This window comes from Apteryx rowi, unplaced genomic scaffold (assembly GCF_003343035.1).
Source record: "Apteryx rowi isolate R43461 unplaced genomic scaffold, aptRow1 scaffold_48, whole genome shotgun sequence".
In the NCBI taxonomy this organism is placed as follows: domain Eukaryota; kingdom Metazoa; phylum Chordata; class Aves; order Apterygiformes; family Apterygidae; genus Apteryx; species Apteryx rowi.
The window spans coordinates 2464457-2488961 of NW_020450738.1; the positions used below are offsets into that span (position 1 = coordinate 2464457).

General features: G+C 35.3%; 1 protein-coding gene across 9 annotated transcripts in view; it reads left to right on the top strand.

The window, feature by feature from the left end:
• GSTCD (glutathione S-transferase C-terminal domain containing) overlaps nucleotides 1–24505 on the top strand; it is an 87820-nt gene that overhangs the window by 11822 nt on the left and 51493 nt on the right. For all 9 annotated transcript variants that reach the window (XM_026078386.1, XM_026078379.1, XM_026078378.1 and 6 more), the window contains 3 exons: nucleotides 837–1295; nucleotides 9231–9485; nucleotides 10152–10245. In XM_026078386.1, coding sequence (XP_025934171.1) covers nucleotides 837–1295; nucleotides 9231–9485; nucleotides 10152–10245 — 808 coding nt within the window. The remainder of the gene's footprint in view (nucleotides 1–836; nucleotides 1296–9230; nucleotides 9486–10151; nucleotides 10246–24505) is intronic.

A 24505-nucleotide genomic window follows, 5' to 3' on the forward strand; every position in this document is an offset into this window, starting at 1 on the left:
GGCTTGCCTTCCTCACTCCCCTTAGGATGTTGAATTCCACTATTTCAAGGTTGCTACAGCCAAGGTTGCCATTGATTACCATATCCCCAGCGCAGTTTGTTCTTGTTGATGAGTAGCAGATCTGAGGCAGCATATTCTCAGGTTGGCTCATCTAGCACCTGCATTAAGAAATTATCCCTGGCATTCTCCAGAAACCTCTAATGGTTTCCTCCAGAAACCTCTGCTGGAACAGCTGGAAAAATTATTTAGATTCCATGTTTCGGGTTGCTGCAAAGTGGGTAAGCTGAATAAGAAAAGACAGTAAGAGTTAAAAATTTTAAGACCTTTAAGAACAAATAATAAAAAAAAGGTAGAGGACAAGGATAAGAACATGAAAAAACAGAAGTAACTTTGTTAAGTTATTGTTCAGTCAGACTAAAGCTTTTTGATGTTTATACTTAAAAAAAATTAGTGCTTTTCTGTAAAATAAATACTATGCTCAAGATATGTTTGGTGTAATCTTCTGGTTTTATTGGCACTGAGTAAAGATGACATGTATAAATTGGTCATAGCTTTGCTTCTCACCATAATCTTATGCCAGTAATAAGGAATAAAAATATTCTATACTGCATAACTATCCATTCTGTTATATGTAAAAGTTAGCTTTCCTGTTCTTCTATTGCAGACGTAATGCAAAATATTTGAACTTCTAAGATTATCACAGAATGCATTTAAAGCTGGAGTTAATCACCATTGGCTGAAATGTCTTTGCTTTAAGTGGTCAAAAAGATACCCCGCATTTTGTTCTTCCTTTTTGTAAGTAGAGAATGTATTAATTATATAAATTTATCTGTCAGGTTAGCCGGTGGACCAGACTTTGTGAAATCAGCATACCTCTGGCTGTTGAAAGATTTTTGACGGGATCTGCTGAGCAATGTCAGTCTATTCCTCCTGACATTTTAGAGCTTGAAAGGAAGCTTGGAGAACCTGTCCGAGTGCATAATGATGACAAAATCCGAAGGCAAAAACTTCAACAACAGAAGGCAGGTGCCAAGGCTGCACTGCCTGTACTTGCTAAAGAAGCAGCAGGAGAAAAAACAGTAGAAATGCGTGAACATCCACTTCCAAGTTTGGAACTGAGCATAGCTTTCTCCAAACTGCTTGTCCAGGAAGTATCAGCTACAGTCAACAGGGAGCCCCCTGACATCAGGAAAACAAAAACCTCCGACCTTCCACCTTTGGACCATGTTTTTGCAGAAGGGCTTTATTTCACCTTGGCAGATATAGTGCTTTTGCCATGCATCCATCAGTTCTTGGTAAGACAAAAACTTCTGCAGATATTAAGTAGTGTGTATGTATTTTCTAAGAACTGAAAAGTTGTAAAATATGTTCACTTAAACTATATTGCAGCATTTGCTATGTGAACTCAACCTGAAACAGAATACTTATATTTGTTTTTGTTTTTATACATAGTAGTGATTGGTGAGATCATCAAAATTACTTTTAAATACACAATGTATAAGTATGCAATAAATGCTGTTTGCTCTTAAACTAGTATGCTGAAATATTCTTGGGTGCAAAGCTGTCCAGAAAATTGTTTTTCTAAACATTATTTCTTCCTTCTTCCATACTGTCGTTAACTGTTTGTTTTTGTGCTTTTATATGTGTTGACGTGTGGTTATTAGTGATAACACAGAATAGTGTTTCTCTTCTATCACTTCTGCTATTTGAAATGCATGAGGAGAGGTGCAGCATCCGAAGTAAATAACCTGTTATATCTGAAACAGCATCTTAAAAAGAGAAGAAAACAACAAAGGTCAATTGTGGTCTAGTTTGGAGTGTGTTGCAGTAAGTGAGACAAATAACACCGAAGACAAAGATTTATGTAGTGAGTGGAGGAAGGGTTCCTTAAGGATTACTAAGCAGTATGTGGAGGAGTAGGTTTAACCAGACACTTCTCTGGAGTGATTTCTTTCCAGAACATTTTAAAAACATTTTTTTAGTTTCCAGCCAAAAAGTTGCAAAGCCGGACTCGGTGATAAATATCAATTGTTTCAGGGTGCCAACCCCCCCCCCCCCCAAAAAAAAACAACCAACCCACTGCAGTTGTTCACTGTTCTAAGTTAGCAATGGCAACTTATAAATCTAAATTTAAGGGTGTTCTTAAAGTTATTGGTGGTCATCTTCAAGTCTAGACAGTGCTGACAGAAAAAGACCAATGGTTATATCGTTAATGACAGAAAATTTATTCAAAACCATCATGTATGCATCTCAGAAGCATTTTGATTGTGGATGTCTGTACCAGCTGGCTAAGTATAGTTTAATTTAGATGTGTTAACCAAACATGATCTAAACACAACTTTTTTCCTGGTATGCATGGAAGACACCTTCTTGCTCAAATTTAGTATGTTAAATTATAGCCATGACTCAACAAAAATTCAATAAAATGAGATTGCTTTATCTGTGAGGAGTTTTTTGAGATATGGAATTTTGATTCTATTGTAAATTACAAATTTTAGGAGGGAGGTTTGAGAAAGATCTCTCTCCTCATATTTTCATATTTTCAAATTATTCTATTGACCATGAGAGATTTTAAATGGATACTTTAAGTGCATTGTAATGTGCATAAAACAGAAGTAGGCAGACATGAAGATGTCTTAGCTACAGTCTTCTCTGTTTAATTTTGGTTAAAATGTACTGGTGGGACAAGGCAAAATGAGATCCTAGCCAGTTCTGTTCTCTCCCTGCATGGATATCACCGTAATTGAAATACTTTTGAGCTAGGATTTGAAGCTTTATCTGACCTTATCTCAGTATGGACAGGTATGTCTAAAAATATAGATGTCTCCTAGAAGAGTAAAAATGCTTTGTAGGGAGGCAGTGAATAAGAAGACATTCAGAGACTATTGTGGGTTTTTAGAGATGCAAAACCTTGACTTCCCTTTCCTGTACCGGAGCTGAAGAGATACTCGGGTATCAGCCAGTGGTAGACTTCCACAAACTCATTTATGTATGCTAGTGCTGTTTAATTTATTGAGATTCCCTTGAAATACTTATTTTTTGTCTACAAATGCATCCTTTTAAAGCACAGTATACTATGACTTCTGATTGCTTATTTCTCCTTCTAGTATATTAGTATTCTTAATCTATGCTGTTATTTTCTTCTGGTTCCTAGAAATGTCTCTTTTGGTTGGGAGGAAACATTCCTATGTAGCCAATCCTGTTTTACAGTTACTCTCATGGGTGCTTTTTTTATCAAGCCCACTATAAAATAAGCCTGTTTCTTTGCATGTCTGTAGATGAAGATGAGTGTGCGGGACAGTGCAATACTTATATATCAGCAAAGCTATTATTCTTCTGTGTTGTTTTGTTGTTGCAAAACTTGGTCTATGTTCTTCTCCAAGCAATGACTGATCACTGTGACGCTGCTCAGAAGCCAGGTGTTGTGTCTAGGGAGCCAGMTTTTGGGGGGTAAATTTCAGCCCCTCAAACCTCCGTAATCTGTAGTTGTGTTGTTCATAGCATTGTTGCTACTGAATTGTTTTTCACAGTTTGTGGAAGGTCCTTTGTTTACTGCAATGAAAGGAAAAGTCCCTTGGAAAATTTTGGGTTGCTAGAAGCTCTTGAAATGAAGTTTATAACTGAAAAGTTATGATCCTTCTACCAGGAGATGCTATGAGATCAAGTGTGGTTTTTTTTTTTTTTTCCCCTAATAGATTCTTGTGTTACCTGTATGATCAAATAACCTCCTGGTGGAAAGTCCATACTTTCCTTCAGAGGAGATGGCTGGTGTGTGGGGTGTGTGTTTTTTTTGTTTTGTTTTGTTTTTTAAATCTCTTATGTAAGAGCAGTTTATATTTCTCCTTTCAGATTGTATGTATTTTCAAAACACCAAGAGTGTGGTGTGATCAAAGATGCCTTTGTCTCTCTTCCCCTTTGCAATCCCCTAGCACATTCCAAATATTGGACAAAAACCAACAGGTTGTTTCATCCTTGTGTTTTTCCTACACATCAGAGTTKTTTGCAGCGTGATGAGGAAAAACAGTATATGTTAGTAAATATTATATAGTGGACATATGAAAAWTTTCATTATGTTTGTAGGAGTATTTCCTGCCTTGTGAAGTGTTTGGAGATTTCAAAAGGTCTCCCAGTCTATATGTATGGAAATTTCAAATCTTCAAAGGACTTCACCAGAATAAAAAAGGAAAAGCACTGACATAGCTAGTAGTCAGGGTACCACATGGAATGTGGAAAACTGGGGAATAAATCTTCTCTTCTGACATTACTAAATACTTTCTCAAATGACAAAGCTGATTTAAGAAGTTCCTGCACTATGCAGTTTGCCAGCCTCTTGGTTGTGTCAGCTCAGCTAAAATTTGGATCAGTAAAATATTCTTGTTTCTATGCTTTTTAGAGGTACCTCTTGTACCTCTTGTAGAGAGCACCTTAGTTGCTTGATTATTGACTCTTTTCTAGTGGGTCTCTTTTGCCTGTTATTTCTGGAGCGCTCTCTGTACCAAGTTTATTTGGGCCTGAGAAAGAAAGATTCCATTTGCAGTTCATTGCTTACAGCACTCATCTAGTAAATGTCAGTTTTGCAGGTCCTGGAGATGTAGATTCAAGGTCTGTTGTGCAAATGTCTTAACATCTGGACTAGGAAAATATGTGAGAATATGATTTGAGCTTAATACAGCCATCAGATCTCCTTTTTTCTCTTTTCTCACCTTTGGAAAAGAGAGGTAGGGCTGAGTAGTGCAAATCACTTGAGCTTGGCTTCAGGACCTATTTTACARTGGGAGAAACTGTCCTGTTGCAAGACTTCGAGAGTCTTGCTCAGCATATCAGTGTAGTTAGGTTTATGAGGATGTATACACGGAAAAGAATTAAGGAAGTATCTATACTTCGCCTAACAATTACAAATAAAATGATACAGCAGAGTTGCCCATAACCAGTATTCCCACAGTTACTCTAAAAAGAGTGATAGCTAAACTGGTGTCTGTTGCCAAGGGGAGCTCTCAGTGAAATTAGTATGTGCATTTTGATATAAGTTCTTTTGCCAGATTTGCCTTATGGTGTTTGAAAACAAAAGAAATTCCTGGAGAAGATGCTGTTGGTAAGGTTCAGAGAAATGATCTCTAAAATCAAGACAAATACTAACACTAATATGTGCCAAATGCCCACTTTTCCAAGGTCATTGTCTCTAGTGGATCTCTGTGTGATGACACCAATAGGGGAACCAGAAGCAGATTTACATGGCTACCTTTGAATTAAGAAAATAAATTATTTTGCAGAAGTGATTATTAATGTCTCTGCTTTGTTTGTCTATTTGGCAAATCACATGTAATTGAGGATTAACAGTAACTTCTGTATGGATGATGATAAATAAAATCTGTGAGACAGAATGCTTCCCTACTGTCTTAAAAGTTTCAGTATATTTCAGTCTTTTTTCAAGGCCTTTTCTAAATAAGAAAAGCATTTTTTTATAGCAATGTTTGATTTACTGATGCTATGCATGAGAAAAATCCTGGATCAGATTCGTAATCGATTTTAGCAATCCAATGAAATCTTTCTTTAAATGTACCCTGAACAGCTGGAAATGCTACACGTGTGACCCTTGAATCCTGGTGCTGTGCAGCTTATGAACTATACATTGTATAATGCTTTTTGTTAGATTGCGTCGAGGATTGTTTCACAAAACTATTGCTTTCAGTTTCATTTTTGTCTATGTTGTAAGAGCTCTCAGGTGAAGTTACTTTCTCTCTGTTCTCTGATGATCAGTTTTCTGAGCAGGTGTATCTTGATTTCTACTGTTACCCAAATTTAATAACCTGCATTTGTAAGCTTCTTGCAGGTAATTGGTTGAAACCAGTGGTCCCRCTGGTATTGATAGAATTACTAGAGTGTTTAATCCTGTATTAAAATGCTGTTGATTGCTTTTTGTACCTGGACTTCCAGGGTTGTGTTTAAAAAAAATTATCGTTATACTTCACTTTAAGGATACAAATAATAATGAAGTCTTCAACAGGTGTATGTCTGGAATCATACAATAAATAAAAGGAGACTAGTCTAGCTGATCATAATTACCAAAAGTAAGATAATGAAGCTGAAGAGTTGTTTTTCATTACCTTATTCCATTTGTGTTATCTTTCTGAGGTTAGCCTTGTTACATGTTCCATTAGTTGTAACTGTTTAAAATTAATAGAAGAATAACAAAAGCTCTGTTCTCCATTGGGGAGAAACCACTATTCACTTATTTAAAATACAATTTAGAACACTTGTTATCAAGTGGAACAGTGCCTGTCAGAATTGCCTTCCAAAAGACTTCTTCCTTAACAGAATTAATATATTTCTGCCTGTGTTAATATTAGGATATTGAAGTTGATATTCAAATTACACATAYGCTTAATTCATCCTCTTTTTGCTCCTTTAGCTATTACTAATTATTCATGATTATCCTAAGAACATTATAAAATATATCATGCAAGAAAGTGGCTTAAAATTTTGTGTTATGTCAAGTGTTCTTTACCAGTTTCTGTTTCCACACTGAACAGAGATGTGTGCAAGAGCATTTTTTTCCATAGCCTTTTCTTTTCTGCCTTTTTATGTAATCATGATTTGTAATTTTATGTTTAAAACAGGCACAGAATGACAGAATAGTGCAGTTTGGGAAGGACCTCTGGAGATTGTGTAGTCCTCAAGCAGAGTCAGCTACATATAGCAGGTTGCCTAGGACCGTGTCCAGTTGTGTTTTGAATATCTCCAAGCCTTTCCTTGTATGTCAGGTGTTCCAGTCCCTTAATCATCTTCGTGGCCCTTTGCTGAACCTGCTCCAGTATTTCCCTGTCTCTCTCGTACTGGGGAGCCCAGAACTGGAGGACCCAGCACTCCAAATGCAGCAGCCTCACCAGTGCTGAGTGGAGGGGAAGGATCACCTCCCTGGACCTGCTAGCGATGCTCTTCCTAATACCGCCCGGGATGCTGTTGGCCCTTGCCATGAGAGGGTGTTGCCGGCTCATACCATGCTCATGGCAACTCTGTATAACATCTCATACAGGGCTATAACCTCTTAATTTGTATACAGTGACCTACAGGTAGGGTAGAAAGAAGAGATGTTTTACAGTGYAGCCTTAGAAAAATAAATGTAACATATTATGATGAAAGCACTGTTTTATTCCTAACAAGTATATTTTTGTATGCATTTTTTAGCAATGCAGTTAGAGATACTGGACATATCCTGTGATGTTGTTATTAAAAAAAATACTTATTTTTGGTAAAAGTAAAACTGAGAGAGACAGTTATTTTTGTTAGTGTCAGAGTTGTTGATCTCCCTTGAATAACCTGGCAGAAGTTTGCCTACCCTTCAGCTRTCTTGACAGTTTGGTCATTTCATGCTTCTGATGTTCTCCAAAATGAAGATCRTAGCACAAGATACTGTGTTTTCTGTATTTTTTGAAATAAAGGAATGCTGTTTTACATGTTGATACATTGCTAAAGGGCGCTCAAATTTCTAGCAATAACATTAATTTTAGGTAATCCATATRTAGGATTGTGAGTTCTCTGATCCAGCAAATGCCTAAACAAATTACATTTCCCAAGTATTAGCATATCATGGCGATACACTACTCTTAGCATGCACATGCTGTAGTCCTTTATGGTCTCCAAGTTCCACAGAAAGATGAACTTTCAAATAACATACTAATTAATTATTGTTAAGCAGTCTCTGACCACTGATGACTATGAAATAAATTGTTCTATCTCAGTTTGATCATGTGCACAGTTAGAGATGCAAATTCTTTTCAGCTAAATGAAGTTTTGGTCCAAAGGAATCCCAAGCGTTCATGTCACCAGCGCTTTCATTTTAAAGTTACTATTACTGTTCAATATTTCTTTTCCCCTTACTTTTCACCCTTTAAAGCAAACACAGCACAAACTGACACTGCAGTACTACAAGTGAAGAACTCRCATATCAATTTCACAATTGTGAGCCAACATTGAGATGCCTGCAGGGCGCATAAAAACCAGAATATTTAAAAGTAACTTTAAACTGTTATTTAAATACAATTTATTAAAAATATATTTTTGTTTATAGTATATCATCACTTTGTTCTCCTTGAAAATCAGTTATCCTGTAATTTGTAAACTAAATACTGAACTAGTGGSAGTTCATGGCTCTGCATATGCAGCTTGAGTGTGATAGAGCCAGCTTTTGGCAGCTGGTGTTCGGAGACTATTTCTGATTTACTGCAGTTACACTGTAGAGAACTATGAAGAGTTTAAAAAGTTGAAAATATTGTAAGAAGATGAACTTTACTGTTCTCAAATATTTGGGAACATGAACAGAAATTACTTCAGTTCACCAGCTGCAACAAACGCATCTTTTTTTAAGTCAACTGATCTTTATGTAGAAACATGATTGGGCAACTTTTCTTGTAATATGTGCACCATATTCAGACTTAAGAATTTCATTTTTTCTATGCTTTAAATTCCAATTTCTATTGAAGGCAATTTGACTGCTATCATAAATATTTAATTAAAAAAATGCTAGACACCATCTTTGTTTAAAAATATGAAGTTAAGATTCTAAAAAGTTTGAAAAAACAGAAGATGATTAATTTTTTTTTAATAAGTATGTTTGGAATCCATTGCTAGTAAAGAAAAATTCCACATGTAGTGCAAAAACTTCAGCAAAGGCAGGGACAACATAAGCCTGATCCTGTTCAGCTGTTACCACCTAGTCACAGGCATTTCAGGCTTGCAGTTGCTGGCTAAGCAGGTGTTAGTGGATGAACTTTTAAGGGTTGCAGAATATGTGGGGAAACAAAAAGCATTTTGGTACTGAAATGTCTTGTTTACAGTATGCATTGCAAATTACTGTATTTTTGTATTTTTTTTTTATTTTATTTTGTATTTTTTTTTACCAACCAAAGTGAATTACTCCCTCTTGAGGAAATAGCAGATAACTAAGAATATTATTTAAATTGTGTCTTCTTGTTGCTGACTGAAATTATGCTTAAAATTTGTCATTTAAACTTTTTCATTATATAAAGCACAGGAATTGCAGATAATGTCAAAATCGCAAACTGACAATTCCACCTGCAGGCCTGAGCTCTTGACTAGCTTTTTGCCTTAGCAGTGCGCTGAGTGAATGTGTTGAGGGACAGCACAGAGCCAAACTCCCTTTCACACCTTCTCTTTGTGACTTCAAGGAAGAAAATTACAGTAGCAAGTAACCTTTCCATTTTATTTTCTAGGTTTTCAGCAAAAAGCAAGGCACAAATCTGTTAAATTTGCCTCTGATATCCAGTTGGTATCGAAGAGTTCAAGAAGTACCTAGAGTAAAGAAAGCTGCTGACAAATGCAATATGCAGCTCTTCCAACTTCCAGAGTTGCAGTCTACTCCAGAGGAACAGCTACAAAACTTCTTTTTGGTTCCCAATGAATTAGAAGAGGAGCATGAAGACAGTCATTTTATAGGTGGTCCAAGGCCAACTATGACTAAGTTAATGGTAATTTAACATTTTAACGTGTTATTTTTAATGGTAATATTCTGCTTGAATTGGAATAGAGGAAATTTATTACAATTTCAGAAGCTAAGTCTTTGGCAGTCTTCAACAGTTTAATACATTTTTATCTGTCTTCTGTCTCATATATATTGACTTAGAAGTGATTTTCCTTTTTTTGTTCTGGTTTCCGATTTAGGAATTGAGCAAAGATAAAACTGCTGGAAGCTCTAATAATCAGTTTTGAATAATCAAAATAACCTTTTGCTTAAATTGCAATATTATATTCTTATAATAAAGATAGACATTTATAAAAATGATGCAACAAAATGTTGCTTTTTTGCTTGGTTTCAGTATTCCATCGTTTATTTATTTATTTWTTTTTGCTATTCCCTTAGAGCTCTGAACAATGATTTTTGGTTAAAGGAGACTCTCCTTTGCATTCCATAACTCTCCATATGTTTTTTTTTTGTACAGACTGACAGCATTTGCTAAATCCAGGGATTTCTTGTGAAAGAAATAGATAATTCAAATCCCATATAATCTGCCTGTTCAGACAGAGAGTTGAATATAATTTGATCTGGTGCCATTAAAGTCAGTGGGAATTCTGCTACCAACTTCAGTGGATACAGGATCAGAGCCTTAGTTAAATTTTTTTCACCTTTCATGTAGGAAAGTGGTATTGAAGCAAAGTTTTCTCCTCATCCATGCCCTAACTGGACCCTAGACTGGAATGGTCTACCAGCTGCAGTCAGTCCTGGAGAAGGTAAGGKTTTTTTTGTTTGTTTGCTGCTTTTCTTTTTCTTTCTTAACAATGCCTTTTTCTGATGAAATAACTGTTTCATAGGAAAATATGTTACTTTTTATCAGTATATTTCAAGGTTTGGCAAAACAGGTATGCAGTTTTAAATCTTTTTAAATACAGACAGTCTGGGACACATGGTGAGATGATTTGCCTGAGGTCATCTGTGGCTGATGGCCAAGCTGGGAATAAAACCTTGACCTTGATTTCAGTGCCATACTTTTCCCACTGTGCTGCTTTCCTGAATTTCTCTTCATATCTAGGACAGTAAATTTTGACTATGTGATGTAAGTTTGGGAGCTATATATCAGTTTTCCCTTTTTGTGGCAGTGTTCCCTGCCCTGTGGGGGTGGTTTGCTTTCCTGGATTGCAGAGTGGTCAAGTGGCTATAGTTCTACAAAGAAAGTAGGTGACTTACCACAACATGCTTTGTTCTTTTTCATCAGTGTTGTAAATATTAAATATCTCTTCTTCCACGCAGTAGAGTTTTCTCTAGAAGGTCTTATACATGCTGCTGGACAGTAAAAAGTTACTGAACAGTAACTCCTTTCTACAGGAAAGAAAGCTTGTGTTCTTGTGTGTAAATGAGATAACTTAGGTACTGGAGTCAGTCTAGCCTCAGTGACATAGGACTTCTGCTTTGAAGAAATACAGAAATACACATGCAATGTATAGGTGCTCTTCAAGGCCAGTTGAACAACCAACCTGTGAAATTCCTCACAGAATGTTAGGAATCACTGAAGGGCTACAGGGACTTATACAAACCACTTCTTTATATCTAACCACGSAAAAACAAGCATGTATTCCTATCTACAATATGGAAGCTGTAAAAAAAGTGAGATCAAATTTGAAGTTGGTCCATTCRGATTTGGATCTACGTGTAGTTCACAGTGCCATAACAAAACACTCATGTGTTTCATGAATAGATTTGTAAGATGAACTTTTTCCCCGTTTTTCTCCTGAGAGAACTCTTTACTGGGAAGTTGTACAGCCTSCTTTAATTATTGATGCTTTGTTTCCTTTAGCATGGAAGAAAAAATTAACTTGTGTTATCTTGTATTTACCTGTCAACATCACATCATGCTTCTTCAGACTTTATGTTGGTATTCTGGATATACTTCTTATGTTAAAATAGGTTTGTAGTCTGATAAAATGCTCTGGGAGGATGATGTGTTGAATTTCTGTGACAAGTTTCAGACTTCTGTGGGAAGTGAATAAACATTTTTGCTTACTTCCAATCTTCAAATTTTTGGCTCACACTTTTGTCAAGATATCACTTCTATTTGAAAGAAAATGTTGAGATGTGTAACATACAGGAAACATAACGAATRTGTATTTGGGAATTTTGTGCTGGAAGGAATCTCTTGGAAACTTCTGTTTGGAAGGAAAATAAGCTCCTGCTTCTTCTTGCATGCATGCATGCTCTCTCTCGCTCTCTTTTCAGATTTGCTGAAATAGTTACAATAATGACATCAGCACCTGAAACTGGTTTTCTGTTCAATTTTGGAAGTATACATGATGGGAAGATTTGCTTGCTCAACAAGAGTGCCAAGAGAGGGAGATTCCACCTCTCTCTTGAGACCACAGCGATGCTGATGCCATTTGCTGACTTGGGGAAACTCCAGTTGGTTGTGATTTCAGTGCAGGAGCAATAGAGTTGCACAGGACAAAAAGAAATTTACTGAGATGGTAACTGATTTTGCTTTTCAGTGATACAGCTACATTCTTACCTCTGTTGTTCTAACTGGGGCTCTTCTCTGTTGCCTGATTCTTCTGCTAGTAGAGGCTAATCATTGTTATATGAACTGAATTCTCAATATTTTATTACTAAATCCTACCTGACATGCTGAGAARATAGTCACTGAATCCGACAGGGTTTAAAACTGGATTTGAGTAATGGAATTCAGCTTTCCAATGGATTACCCCTGTAATTTGGTAAATAAATTTTCTCCTATTAATGTTCACAGTAGTTGAGACAAAGTAGTGAATGTTTCAGTTGAAACTCACTTTGTTTTTTATCCACAGTTAATTTAATTTGCTGGCAAATAATAATTTAATAGCATACATAATATACTAGTTTTGCTCTATCTCAGATTAAATATTTATAATTTGTGTTATATGTACGTGGAAGTTCTTGGACTGAATTGTTCAGTGTGTAAGTATAATTAGACCACCTTGCTGTCATGGTTACTACAGAAAGGAACTGTCACTTACTGTGATTCTAGCATGTATTATTTAGATTGGAAATTTAATTTCTTCTTCTTTTTTTTWAATAAATAGTATTTACTTTAGATGGCATCATGGTTTGCATTTTATTTGCTTAGTCATATTTCTGAAGCAGAATGACATAGGTGTATAGTAAACCTCTGTTAGTTCTAGTCCTAATGCAATTTTTAACTGGTATTTGATTGATCAAAATGGACTCATGTTTACATTTTGGTTATCCTTCAGCTTTTTAAATTCCTGCCATTACGTCAATTGCTTTCTAAAATATTTGGTTTCTAAAATTGTGTTAACCTGTAAGCCTTCGTGAGCCATCTGGATTGTATATCTAATGTTGCAAAATATCCCCAAATATGCATAGTATCTTAGTGCCCGCTGTTGCTGTTGTATCATATTGTAGTTATTGTTGCAAACTTTTACTTTTGGATAGAATTTAACACAAACTATTTAATTTATTTTAAAATTTAATGTAAATACTGGTTTGTGTTTTACCATTCTAGCTCACCCTGTAAAAGCTTGGTCAGTACTTTAATTTTAATGTTTCCAAGTTTGTTTTCCAAGTCTGTAGTTGGCTCAGATATATACAGAAACCAAAACCTCTCAGCACTCCACTACAAATCAGATTGTATATAAACACTTACCAAAAAAGCAAAAACAAACCAAGTCTGTCTGCCAARTTCATCTCTTGATATTCAAACAATTAATTTCTGCAAAATTTCAAGAGAAAATGTTGTATTTCTAAGTCAAAGCAGAGAAAAATACTGGACACTTGCTTACCAAAAGTATTTTGTGAAATACTTATCCTTGTAATAAATACTTCGTTTGGCCATAGATAAAACCCAGAGAGCCTAACCAAGGTCAGTGCTCTGTTGTGTTAAGCTTTCCGTGGAAGTAAAGGTAGATATATATGGTTGTAAATATGTGGGTATGGTGGAAGAAGAAGGTAGCAGGTCAGAATATAAAAACATAGGTGGTCAGTTAAAAAAAAAAAAAAAAAGGTATGTGCAATGTGAGAGTGATGGAAAATGAGATACTTGCATCAGCAAGAATGGGAAATAATAACATGACGTGTCAGCATAGAAAATGTTTTCATTTTTTCCCTGGCAGAGTGGTGGTAAAATCTGGGAAGGAGGAGCTGGTTGAAATTAGAATGCTATAGGTGGTGTGCTGTTGATGACTAGACATAAGGTTTGGGAAAGAGCAGGCTATAATTAATTAGATTTGCGCCCAACAAAGAAATGGGGTACCTTTTCTGTGGTTTCTTAGGTCGTCTTAAGCAGCAGTAGAAACAATTTTCTATCCTTTTTGGAATTTCTATCAACCCAGGAGTCTTTGCTTGTGTTCTTGGGACTATGTGTGTGTATGAAGCTGTTCTGTGTCTTTGGTTTAATTTCTTGCTAATCTGCAAAGGCTGGGTGGATATAGAGATCAGTTTGACTGATGATGATTAGAGGTGATTCCTTTAGGTTCACCCAAAGCCTCAAAGCACATTAGCTGGGAGGGAGGAGCAGGTTATGGCCTTCATCACTGCTGTATTATTCTGCTGATATATGCAAGTCTGTGAGGCTGTCATTTTTTTCACAAGTAATGAGTTCACTGTGAAAGGAAAAGCAGGGAGAAAGGGTTATGCTTTTTAACAAGAATGTATTTTTTTCTTTAAAACAGCTTTTTATTTATTTAGCTTTTTTTAATCCAACTATGAAATTCAAAACTGAGAAATAACTAGCTCACAGTCTCACACCCCTTTCTCCTTCTCTCATGAATGAACTACTTGTTAGATARAAAGTATTTTTAAAAAAGAAAAGTGCTTTATCTGTTGCAATATCTCATTCTGAAATTACCAGCTAGACTGACAGWGTGTGTATGTGATGGTATTTACTTATACTTACAAAGACAGCACAGAGGTTACTTGTGAGTAATGCTGTACTGTTCTTTCCAAGGTGTAAAACTGCTCACAGTATGAATTAACTGCATGCYATAAGCTTGTGAATAATACTGTCTGTCTCACAAAAACAATCTTTCTTAAATGAAGGAGTTTCAATAGCTCAGAAGAAAGCTYCTTGGTTTAAATATAACCTACTACCAGATGAATGTGGAAGGACCAGTATACTAAAAGCTAGGAGTGCATAGAGTCATATCTTCAAAGTAGGAGGCAGAGGATGATATTCAGAGAATCTGTAAAGACTCTGAGATGGGCAAAGTTAATTTAAAAAGTATAGGCAAAGATAATACAAATGAATAAAGCTATATCAAAATAAGTCTAAACAATCTAATATCTAATAAATTAAAATAAATTAAATTTTACAAGTGAAGTTCATTCTTACCTTTTTTAACAGAAAACCTACGTAGCTTTTTAACTTTGTAGTTGATTGTATTCACAGGACCMATTTTTCTCTAAACAAATGTATTTTAATGGATTGTGTATAAACATGGTTCCCAGTGAAGCATGTTAAGTATTCTGTATGCTTCCTTATTCCTTGCCATTACTACTGAATTAATTTGAATGAGTGTTTGACTTAGAGGTGAAGTTCTCCATGTATGAATTTAAAAAAGACTACGAAGAAACGGCTTTTCATATCTTTTCTGTCTAGCGCACTGGTGCAAGAAAGGGTGTTAATCCCTTGCAAGGCAATGCCTGCCTGCCTGGCTGAAGTGCAGAATTACTCTGACGAAATTTGTTTGATTTATGCCTGCTTTGTGATCAGCCCCAAGTTGATGGCCAAATGAAATGACTATATAAAACTGTCAGGGAAAGGTCAGCCTGATTAAAACGGCACACTAATTGATACTTGCCCCTTGTTTGCATTCAAGTCTTTTGACTTTTAAGAAAGTCACTAGATTTTTAGAACGCTTGCTCAGTTTTTAAAACTAGTTGAAAGTTGAAAAGCTCAACATTCAATATTCAGGGTTAAGACTGTTCCTTAAATGTTTATGGATAAGAGGCAACAGATTTGTTACCTACATATATAATCCACAAAATAATATACTGTAAATGATCTTTTTTTTAAAAAAAAAAGGGGGGTCAGAATTCAGGAAACAGAGAAATACAATATTTAAAAGGTTGCTTTTATGCTGTCTTCTGTGTCAGCTGTGAATCTGATCCTCAATGTTKTTTTCTTTTTTKGGGGGGGAGACCTGCTTTTATTAATAGGCATATTTTAGTATTTACATTAATATAAAGCTTATTGAAGGTGCCATTGAGTTATTTTTGTACATGTAGAGTACAGAATATACATATTAGAAATAGACAGCTGGTCTGAATTGGAAAAAGAATAGTTAATATACCATGTGTATTTTCATAACAAGTAATCCTCCTTATTGTGCTACCTTTCTTTATGTTTGGTAGAGGTGATAATTTTTCCCCAGAAGGAGAAGCTAATCTTGCTTTTGGGGACTGGGATTTTGTTTTATGTAGCAAAAATGTAAGTGAAACTATTTGTTTTCTGAAAATAATTTCTGATGATCAATGAATCTCAAATGATTTGAGTATGGTGAGAAATTTTGAGTAAATCTATTACGGTGCTTTGTGAAATAATATCACAGTATTCATGACCAGATAAAGAGTGTAAAGTTTTCTCAAACTTCTTTTTTCGTAATCTGTTTATGGATTAAGAATATGGAAAGATAGAGGTCGCCAGTATCTCTCTATGTTCAAAAAAAAAAAAAAAAAAAAAAAAGCTTGGTGGTATACAGCTGAGAAGGATTATTTAAGTTTGTCACAAGGTCTTACCGTCTTTAAAAGCACGTCATTGAAACTGCAAGGTAGTGAAACTGGTTTCTTTTTAGAAGTAAGATCTGTGTTTTCCACAATGACTGAATAGAGCTAATGCTTGCATTCTCCTTGTGCCATTAATTATTTGCAGACTATGTTTTGTCATTAACCTATTGTCCGACAGAACTTATGCTTACTATACTAGAAATCTTTTTCTGACACAAAGAAAAATGAATTACAAATGTTTGGCTGACACCTTGTTGCACTGGATTTTTTAAAATACATTTTCCAAAAGCAAGAGTGATTTCCTTCATTTGTAAAAATAAATCTGCTAAATAAAAATTCTTTGGGATGTGGACCTCAGAAATGTTTTTATAGTTGGGAAGCCATTGATCTTAGAGTTTCCGTTTATATATTATTTCAAAGTAATTTGGTTTGGCCTCTGGGGTCAGCTGGAAAGACTGTTTATTGATCAGCTTGAGCTCTTTGCAAATGCTGAGTACTGTATCAGAATTTGCTACTCTGCATGTTCTCTCCCCTCTTCTCCTCTCCCTTCTCTGTCCATAAATACTAATTTCCTAGGACACTTTATAAGAAACTTACATTAGGCTTTGAGGAAGTGTGTGAAAATAAGGTATGCAGAGAAATTTGTTTCAATAGCTTATTTCCTCATCTACTTTCTGTGAAGCATAACTTAGGGGTTTTTTCCATTTAGAAGGAGCTATTACAAAATAATAATGCAAATATAGTGTGGTTTAGGAGCTGCAGTCCCTTCATCTAATGACAAAACAACATAATCAAAATGAGCTTCCCCGTGATGCCTGTCCATGTAGGTTGRGTTTGACCAATGTCACTGTTCAGTGTGTTCTCTAGTCTTGATTTCCAGCGACCTAACTCATAAYTTAYGGCATCAGCTAAATTGGTGTCTACAAATGAGATAAAACCTCTGGTCTTTCTATGAAAATTAAGTGAGTAGTTGCAATGCTCTCTTTTGTGTTTGGATTTACTAGGGTGTTATTTTATAAAAATGATTTTTCATGAACAGAAACTTTCCYCTCTTCTCCCCCACCCCCCAATAATAGCTTTTAATCTCAATTGAGATTAATGTTGTTCTAATCATGTCTGAAACTTACTRTATTGAAGAAAAACATCATTAAATTATGTGATTATCTTTTAACCAGTTTAAGAGTTTGTGACTTTGGGTTCATATTAAACTTGTTTGTAATTGCTCACAAAACTGACTTACACAGCTGYGGAATAAGTGCTTTATTACATGTAGAATTGTTTGATTTTGGACTGTTGGCAAGATTGATTTGAGACATCCAAGCTGCTTTTGTGAAGATAGGTCACCCGGTTATTTCATTTTGTCCTGCCTTTTATATTGGCATTTCTTTCAGAGCAGTTTAGACCCAAGAGATGCTTTCTGAGATGAGAATACATRATGCTTAAAAATCAAAGCTGTTTTAGGGAATCTGATATTTTATTAAAATTCTCACTAATCAAGACATGCAAATGCTGTGTTTTTGTTTAAAAGCAACAGTGCTTCTAAAATGAGATCCAGGCAGTCATTTATTCTATGAAACAAAAAGAGTTAAAAGAAGCACTTTAAAGTTCTCTATTTCCCTTCCAAGCCTGTCAGAACTTTTGAAAGACTTTGAAGATTTGTTTTTTATAGTTTTGTAGCCTTTTTCAGTATCTCAAGCATCCTGAAGCAGGARCTCATCCTTCTTCTTCAGCTGATTTTTCCATATCAGACAGCTCTTTGCCTGCAAGCCACATGGGTTGCAATCCAACTGAAGCTCAACTGAAGCTGCTTCTCATTAACCTCTCCTTACTTTTATACTTTAGCTGCACTCATTTAAAAGTTTAAACCACATTTATGATTGTATTATATTTTGCAATTCAAGATCTCAAAAACATGAGATGACAATGAAGCCAGTTGTCTCCTATTCGTAACAAACACTTGAGAAGTCAGTAATTTTCAGTAACAGAGTGAAAGGGAAATGCTCGTGGCTTGATATTTGAGGTGGTAAGAAAGACCGTAAGAAAAAGAAGCATGTCACCTCAATTTCACTCTTATTTTATGTGGCTCACCTTAAAAAGAGCATTCTGGCAAAACTTTAGATTTCAGATTTGATTTTTTAGGGGCCTTTTGATCTTTCAGGGATACTGCATTCCATATTTGGCCTGAGGTCAGTCTTCATGGGAGTTTGAATGCACTTATTTATTTTTAGACATAAAAAAACCTTTTCCTTTTGAGTAGCTGGAGATTATGAATTGTGCATGACATGAATCAGGTAACTCTGCGGAGGTTTACATCATTTCTACTATTACTGTGTTCTCCCCCCATTTTTCTTTTTTTGCTTGTCTTGGTTGCCTAATTGTATAAAGGGAGAGGGAATGCATTACTTTATATTTGTAAGAAGCCGATCTGGAGATGGGAGGCAGAGCTATTATATTACTAAGTTAAATTAATATGCGACTATGATTTTTTAGGCAAGTATTTTCACTGAAATTAATCCTTTTTGAAAACAAAGAAGGTTCACATGCATTTGGAGGGAAAGAAGTTCAATAATTTTATGTTAGCTCAAAGTCAAGTCTGTTGCATTTTTAAGTCATGTTTTGATCTAAAAGATGTTATGCTTAACAGCCACTAAAATGTTCAAAATTTGCAAAGAAACAATAGCAGTTGCTGGTGAATCTTATTGAAAATCATACTAGACAGGATAACAACAAGTTCTAACACTTGCATTTTGATACTGTTAGGAAAAATATTGTTTGGTCTGTTTTGTAAGAATGATTGAGAGGTTTTCCATAGGGTTGATAAAAAGCAAAAACATTAACTCATAGGAAACTAGAAGATTTTTTTTTTACATTGGCAATAAATTTACCTTCAATGTCTTCCTCTGAAGTTTTTGATGAATATAAAATAGCCCGCTATAAAACTCTGGCCTTTGTTTCATTTAAACTGTTTAACCTTTTTTTTTTTTTTTTTTTTTTTTCTTTGTACAGGGTTTCTATATCAGTGTTGCTTACTAAAAGTGATTTCATATTTTTGGTGGGAATATGCTTGCTGGAAGATGATAGTCTCTATATAGCTTCTGAAAGAGGTGATAACACTTTTATTAGTTACTACTAGTGTTTGTGAGGACTGAATTCTTTATGCTGTCTCAGTTCTTGAGTTTTACTTCTTCATTTGCCATCTGTAAGTGACTTGATTTCTTTTCTTTAGAAGAATACATGAGAATGTATTCCTCACATGGTAACTAGCCATGTCCATCTACTAGTTTAGGTGCTCCTTATAAAGAACAATTTGACATATATTTAAGTGATATTTAATCTGTCCATCCAAGAAGTTAGTGAAGTTTGTCAGTTATCTGGCATTCTGCTTATGTACAACTATTCTACATCCTAGATCAGTATGGTGTCCAGTCACCTAATATCTTAATTTAATTTTAGATTTTTAATTTTAGGTTTTATGTTAGATTCTAACATATGTTATGGGATCGTATGATGCAATAGCCTAAATCTTTTCTCTCCATCTTCTCCTCTTCCTCCTGATACTGTTGTGGTATGGTACATTTGTTTCTTTGCCCCATTACATTTTTGTGTTCCATGTTCATGGGGTCAGAGAGCCTCACAATTATATGATTTAACTCTTTTAAGCCAGAAATCTGGAGGAATAGGGTCTGCTGAGTAGTCTAAAGCATGGAGGTGCAGGTTATTTTTTACAAAAAATTACTGTTGAGAAAAGGTTGCTTTATGATCCACTCTAGCAATTTTGGTTTGGGACAGTGTTCAGCAAAAATCCAGGACAGGTGATAAATGTGATCCACAAAGGGGTCCTCTTCTAAACCTGGCTCAAAATAATGAACAGGGGTATTTTTTGTGGGGAAACCAGTCTGTATTGATATCTGTGTTCTTCARTGGTCAGTAAGATGTACTTGGGAGTGATGCTTTGGTACAAAATGACACTCTGTAGAAAAGACAGTGGTGACACATTTCTTGCTGGTCTTTGCTGGAAAACTACCTGTAAAAAGGCATTAGAGTTCTTTTTAAAAGGCTCTTTTTTATAATGTTGCCATTTCATAATATTGACTCCATATATGCCTTGCATTCTGGCCATCATTGAGAATTACACAGATGCAGACACATTTGTGCACTGCTGGCCCTCAGTCCTCTTGACAAATGGATATCTAGTTATCAAGAAAATCTGCCTGTTTCCCAACTTCAGCAAAAATAAAAACAGAAAATTACRTGGAAAAAATGCTGGGATTATGGTCATGTTCATTTTTTTTTCTCACTTGCCTCTGAATACTTCAAAATAGACTTAATGCTTGCCACTATGAGTAAAGCCTATTTCAGGAGTTTGCTCTTTGCCTTAGCAGGTGTGAGCTTTTCTACAGTGTACATATAAYGTTCAGACTTAGAGCAAACTGATTTTTATACCCTGTCCACTTTAAAATCTGTATGTTTCTGATTTTCAGCATGCTTCTGTAATGTTGTGCCCACTTTGGGAATGTGAATTCCTTTAAAAACCTTTGGGTATCTAAAAACCTGGTACAATTCTAAAGAAATACTGTCCTGTTTCCATGTAAATCAATGAAACTATTGTCTTTACTTCACTGAAGCCAATATTTTTTATTTTTAAAAGATSTATTTTAACTTTCTAAATATTGTAATCAAATGTTATAATAGTGAAGTCYRTAGGYATTAGCATATTTATACTAATGACAAACATTTGGGGGGAGAGGGAATTAGTGCTTTTCTTTTTCTCCAAGTGTTCTGAATATACTATTGGATAAAAAAGTAAAAATGTTGATGTCGTTAGTCTTCATAATGTTCTTTTAAAATATAGTAATATCTTAGTATTCCAGTTGCTGTGTAATTTAAATTTAAGTTTTAGAGTACCAGCATTGTCTTTAAATGAGATACTTTATCTGCTTCAGTATTCTGRTATTTCTTGCTGTAAAATGTCTTCATTGCTTTTTTGAAGATTGTTCTGTAAGATTTCTCATTAGACTTAAATCTCTGCTATATGATGATAKGATGTATCCATTTGTACAGCATGTGTCCTCTAGCCAGAATTTCATGTGTTGTCTGTCTGACATATCTGAGATAATGGGGACTCGTAATGTATAGACTGCCACTGCTAGATAGCATAAGCTTTTAAAGTTAGCTTATTCCATTTCTTTTTAGTAGTTTTATAGATCATTTACATTGTTCTTTTCTCYCCATTGTAACTGAGGGATAGCTAAGTTTTAAATTTATCAGCTCAACTGCTAGCTGAGCATGACTGGCCTCTGCGTTTCTGCTGCAAAGCCTATAGCAGTCCTTTCAAGCAAAGACATCAACATATCTTCCTTACTCTGCTACAGCATTCTGGCTCTTTTACTTTCTTAGACCCTGGGCAAATCTAACTTTGAAGACAAAAATGTGAATTGGTCAGCTCGGTCAGTTTTTCTTACCGTTTCTCAGGTGCTATRGGGTGAGACTTTTGGAGTGTAACGTCTTTGCAGACCACTAGAGGACAGCATAATCTGTTTGGATTAAAGGCTGTACCTGGGTGGATGGGATTGTCCCCTCAGRCTAGAACTCACCCAAGCAAAAGATACTTTTTATGTGGCAGTTCTCAGCACAGTAACCTGTAATCCCAATGCTTGGCTCCACCTGTTGGAAAAAGTGCTTTAAACATTTTATCTTCAAATTAGAGTTGATGTTTTAACCATTACAATATTGTTTGTGTTGCAGTAGAACCTAAAGCAATAATTATGAAGCAGAATCCATTGTGCTAGGTGCTGGATAAACACATAACAGAACAGTGCCTTCTGCAATGAAAGTTTTCAAGTCTAAGAAAAGAGATAACAGTTGAGCAGGAGGGTGACAGAAGACTAAAGCTGATCAGCTCAACATCTTCTGCTGGAGCTTTGTATGCTTTGCAATAAAGGAGAATACTGGGCAGATATCTGGAAGAGAATGAGTAGTTTAATGGATATTTCTGGGAATTTTTCCCCAGTGCATGTATAATAAAATGAGAAKAATTTTGAAAAATTTCTTGAAAATTTTTGAAAAAATGCTGTCATACTCAATGGCCAACATCTTGGTAATTGATAAAAGATGATAGGATAGAAGGTTAGATTATGGTTGGAATTCAGAGGAAAGGGAAGTAGTTTGTTTGTACAATAGAAAGAAAAGGAGGCAAATGAAGGATGTAAAGATGAATTTTTAAGTAATTTGGCAGTAAAATTCTTTTGTAGCAGCAGTCTGAATTCATGTGACTATGCAACTCTTCATTAGGGTGTGAGGGCACTAGTCAAAATGTGAAAGAGCTGTCTAACCTATGCAAACATTTGAAAATGTTCCTCAGATAGAAGTTGACAAAGGTTCTTTTTCTTAAGTCGAACTGTCACAAGTTCTCTTCTGTAATATAATCTTGCTTCCAACAAAGGAAATGTAGGCCCTGAGAAATTACACAGAAGTTACAAATAAGTAAAATATTAACTAAACATGAAAAGTAAGGTATACTTTCTGTGCTTGGGTACAAAAAAGACTGCAGCTCAGAGAATGACTAAAACCRAGCCAGAATTTGCCTCTTTCTCCTGTTCCTCTGTAACAAAACCCTGGAAACATACCAGAAGAATCCATATGTTGGTCTCACTCAAATTTATTAACATTCACTCATATTCACTTCTGGGGATAGCTTCTTTAAAAACATTATTTGTTATTGATWTGGCAGGGAAGGAAGAGAGGTTTTGTTGAAGGTTGAAATGTTTTGCAGATGATTTACATTTTCTTTTTTTGTAATTGTCTTCAGAGAGCCTGTTTGATTGCTTGTGGAGAAAAAYAATGCAACATCTACTCTCAGTTTGCAGCTTACTCTTCTCTTGAGATCAGCAACAGAATCAGATCAGGTGGTGTCATTTATAGTGTTAGGCACTTTTAATAGTATTCACGGTTATTTCATTATGTGGCTTTAAAAGCAATTTTAAGCATTTTTGATTTATAATTCCAGCATAGCTGTGAGTGTTGCAGTTAGCAACCAGTGCTTCCAGCTGTTTTGCTTTCTTCTTTTAAGATCTTACCTAAGGGTGGATTATGAATGTACATATCTGATGTCTGAAATGTAGGGAGTAACTTGAAAGCTGGCAGAAAGTGTCATTTCRATGTAGAGAGTGAGATGGTAAATGYGAATGCCTATTCTGAACCTGAATATGTTTTTAGAACTTCTGAATAGTGCTTACACTGATATAAACAGATATAGTCCTGTTGCAAATTCAGGACTTTGTTGGGTTTCCATTAATTGTATAAGCTAATTGACATAATCAAATTAAGGATCAGATTCCCCAAGAGGGCTGGAGTTTAAGAACTGCAGACTTTTGGACTTAAATTTATGAGTGTTTGATCACTATATAAGAAACAGGTAGGTATGAGTCTTAAATGTGGCTTGAAAACCTTTCACCCAACACCTTAGTAAGGTTAACTATCTATTCATCATATGTTCAGCAAGATTAGCCTGTATCAGATTGTTAGGTAACTGCTGATGTGAATTTATTCTTGCCTTGGAAAATTCTTTTTCCCCTCTCCCTGTTAGATGCTGTTAGTGAAGTATTCAAAATAATTATAAAGGAAATGTAGTGCTGATTAGTTATTATAGCATATCTAAATACCCTTACTTGTGCAGCAGTCTGTATCATGTGAACTTAATAGATAGCTGATAAGCTCTGCTTTTAAGGTTCCCTTGATTGAAATAAAAGAAATTAAATACCAGAAATCAAATTTGAAAACTGTCAGACATTCACGCTTTTTTAAAAACAGTTTCTAATTTTGCTTACTGGATTCATGACACTCTGTTTAACTCTCTTAGTATTTGAGATCCTTAAGAAGTGGTTTCTAAAGCTGTTGATTGTTTCCAGAGTTTATGGTTGCCTAGATTCTTAGATCAATTCATATATGATGACAATAAACAAAAATGGAAGTTTAGTTTGTGTTTGTTAAGTTAGGCAGTTTTTTTCAGAAATGTGGGCAAACAGGACTCGAACAACCTTACRTTGTGGTGTAAGAGTTTTGTGTGTTTGAGGGGCTTGGGACCGTTCTCACTGTAAAGTAAAAAACTTATCACTACTAATGTACTGTCAAGCGTTGTACAGCATTAGTGGACTTCTGTGAGCTGTTCATTGACATTTTATAAAGATTTTATGGATCGCRTTGTATTTCATCAAGGCAACACAATGACGCTTGTGTATATAAAATGTACTTTGAAATCTACTGTTTCTGCTAGAAACACAGGTG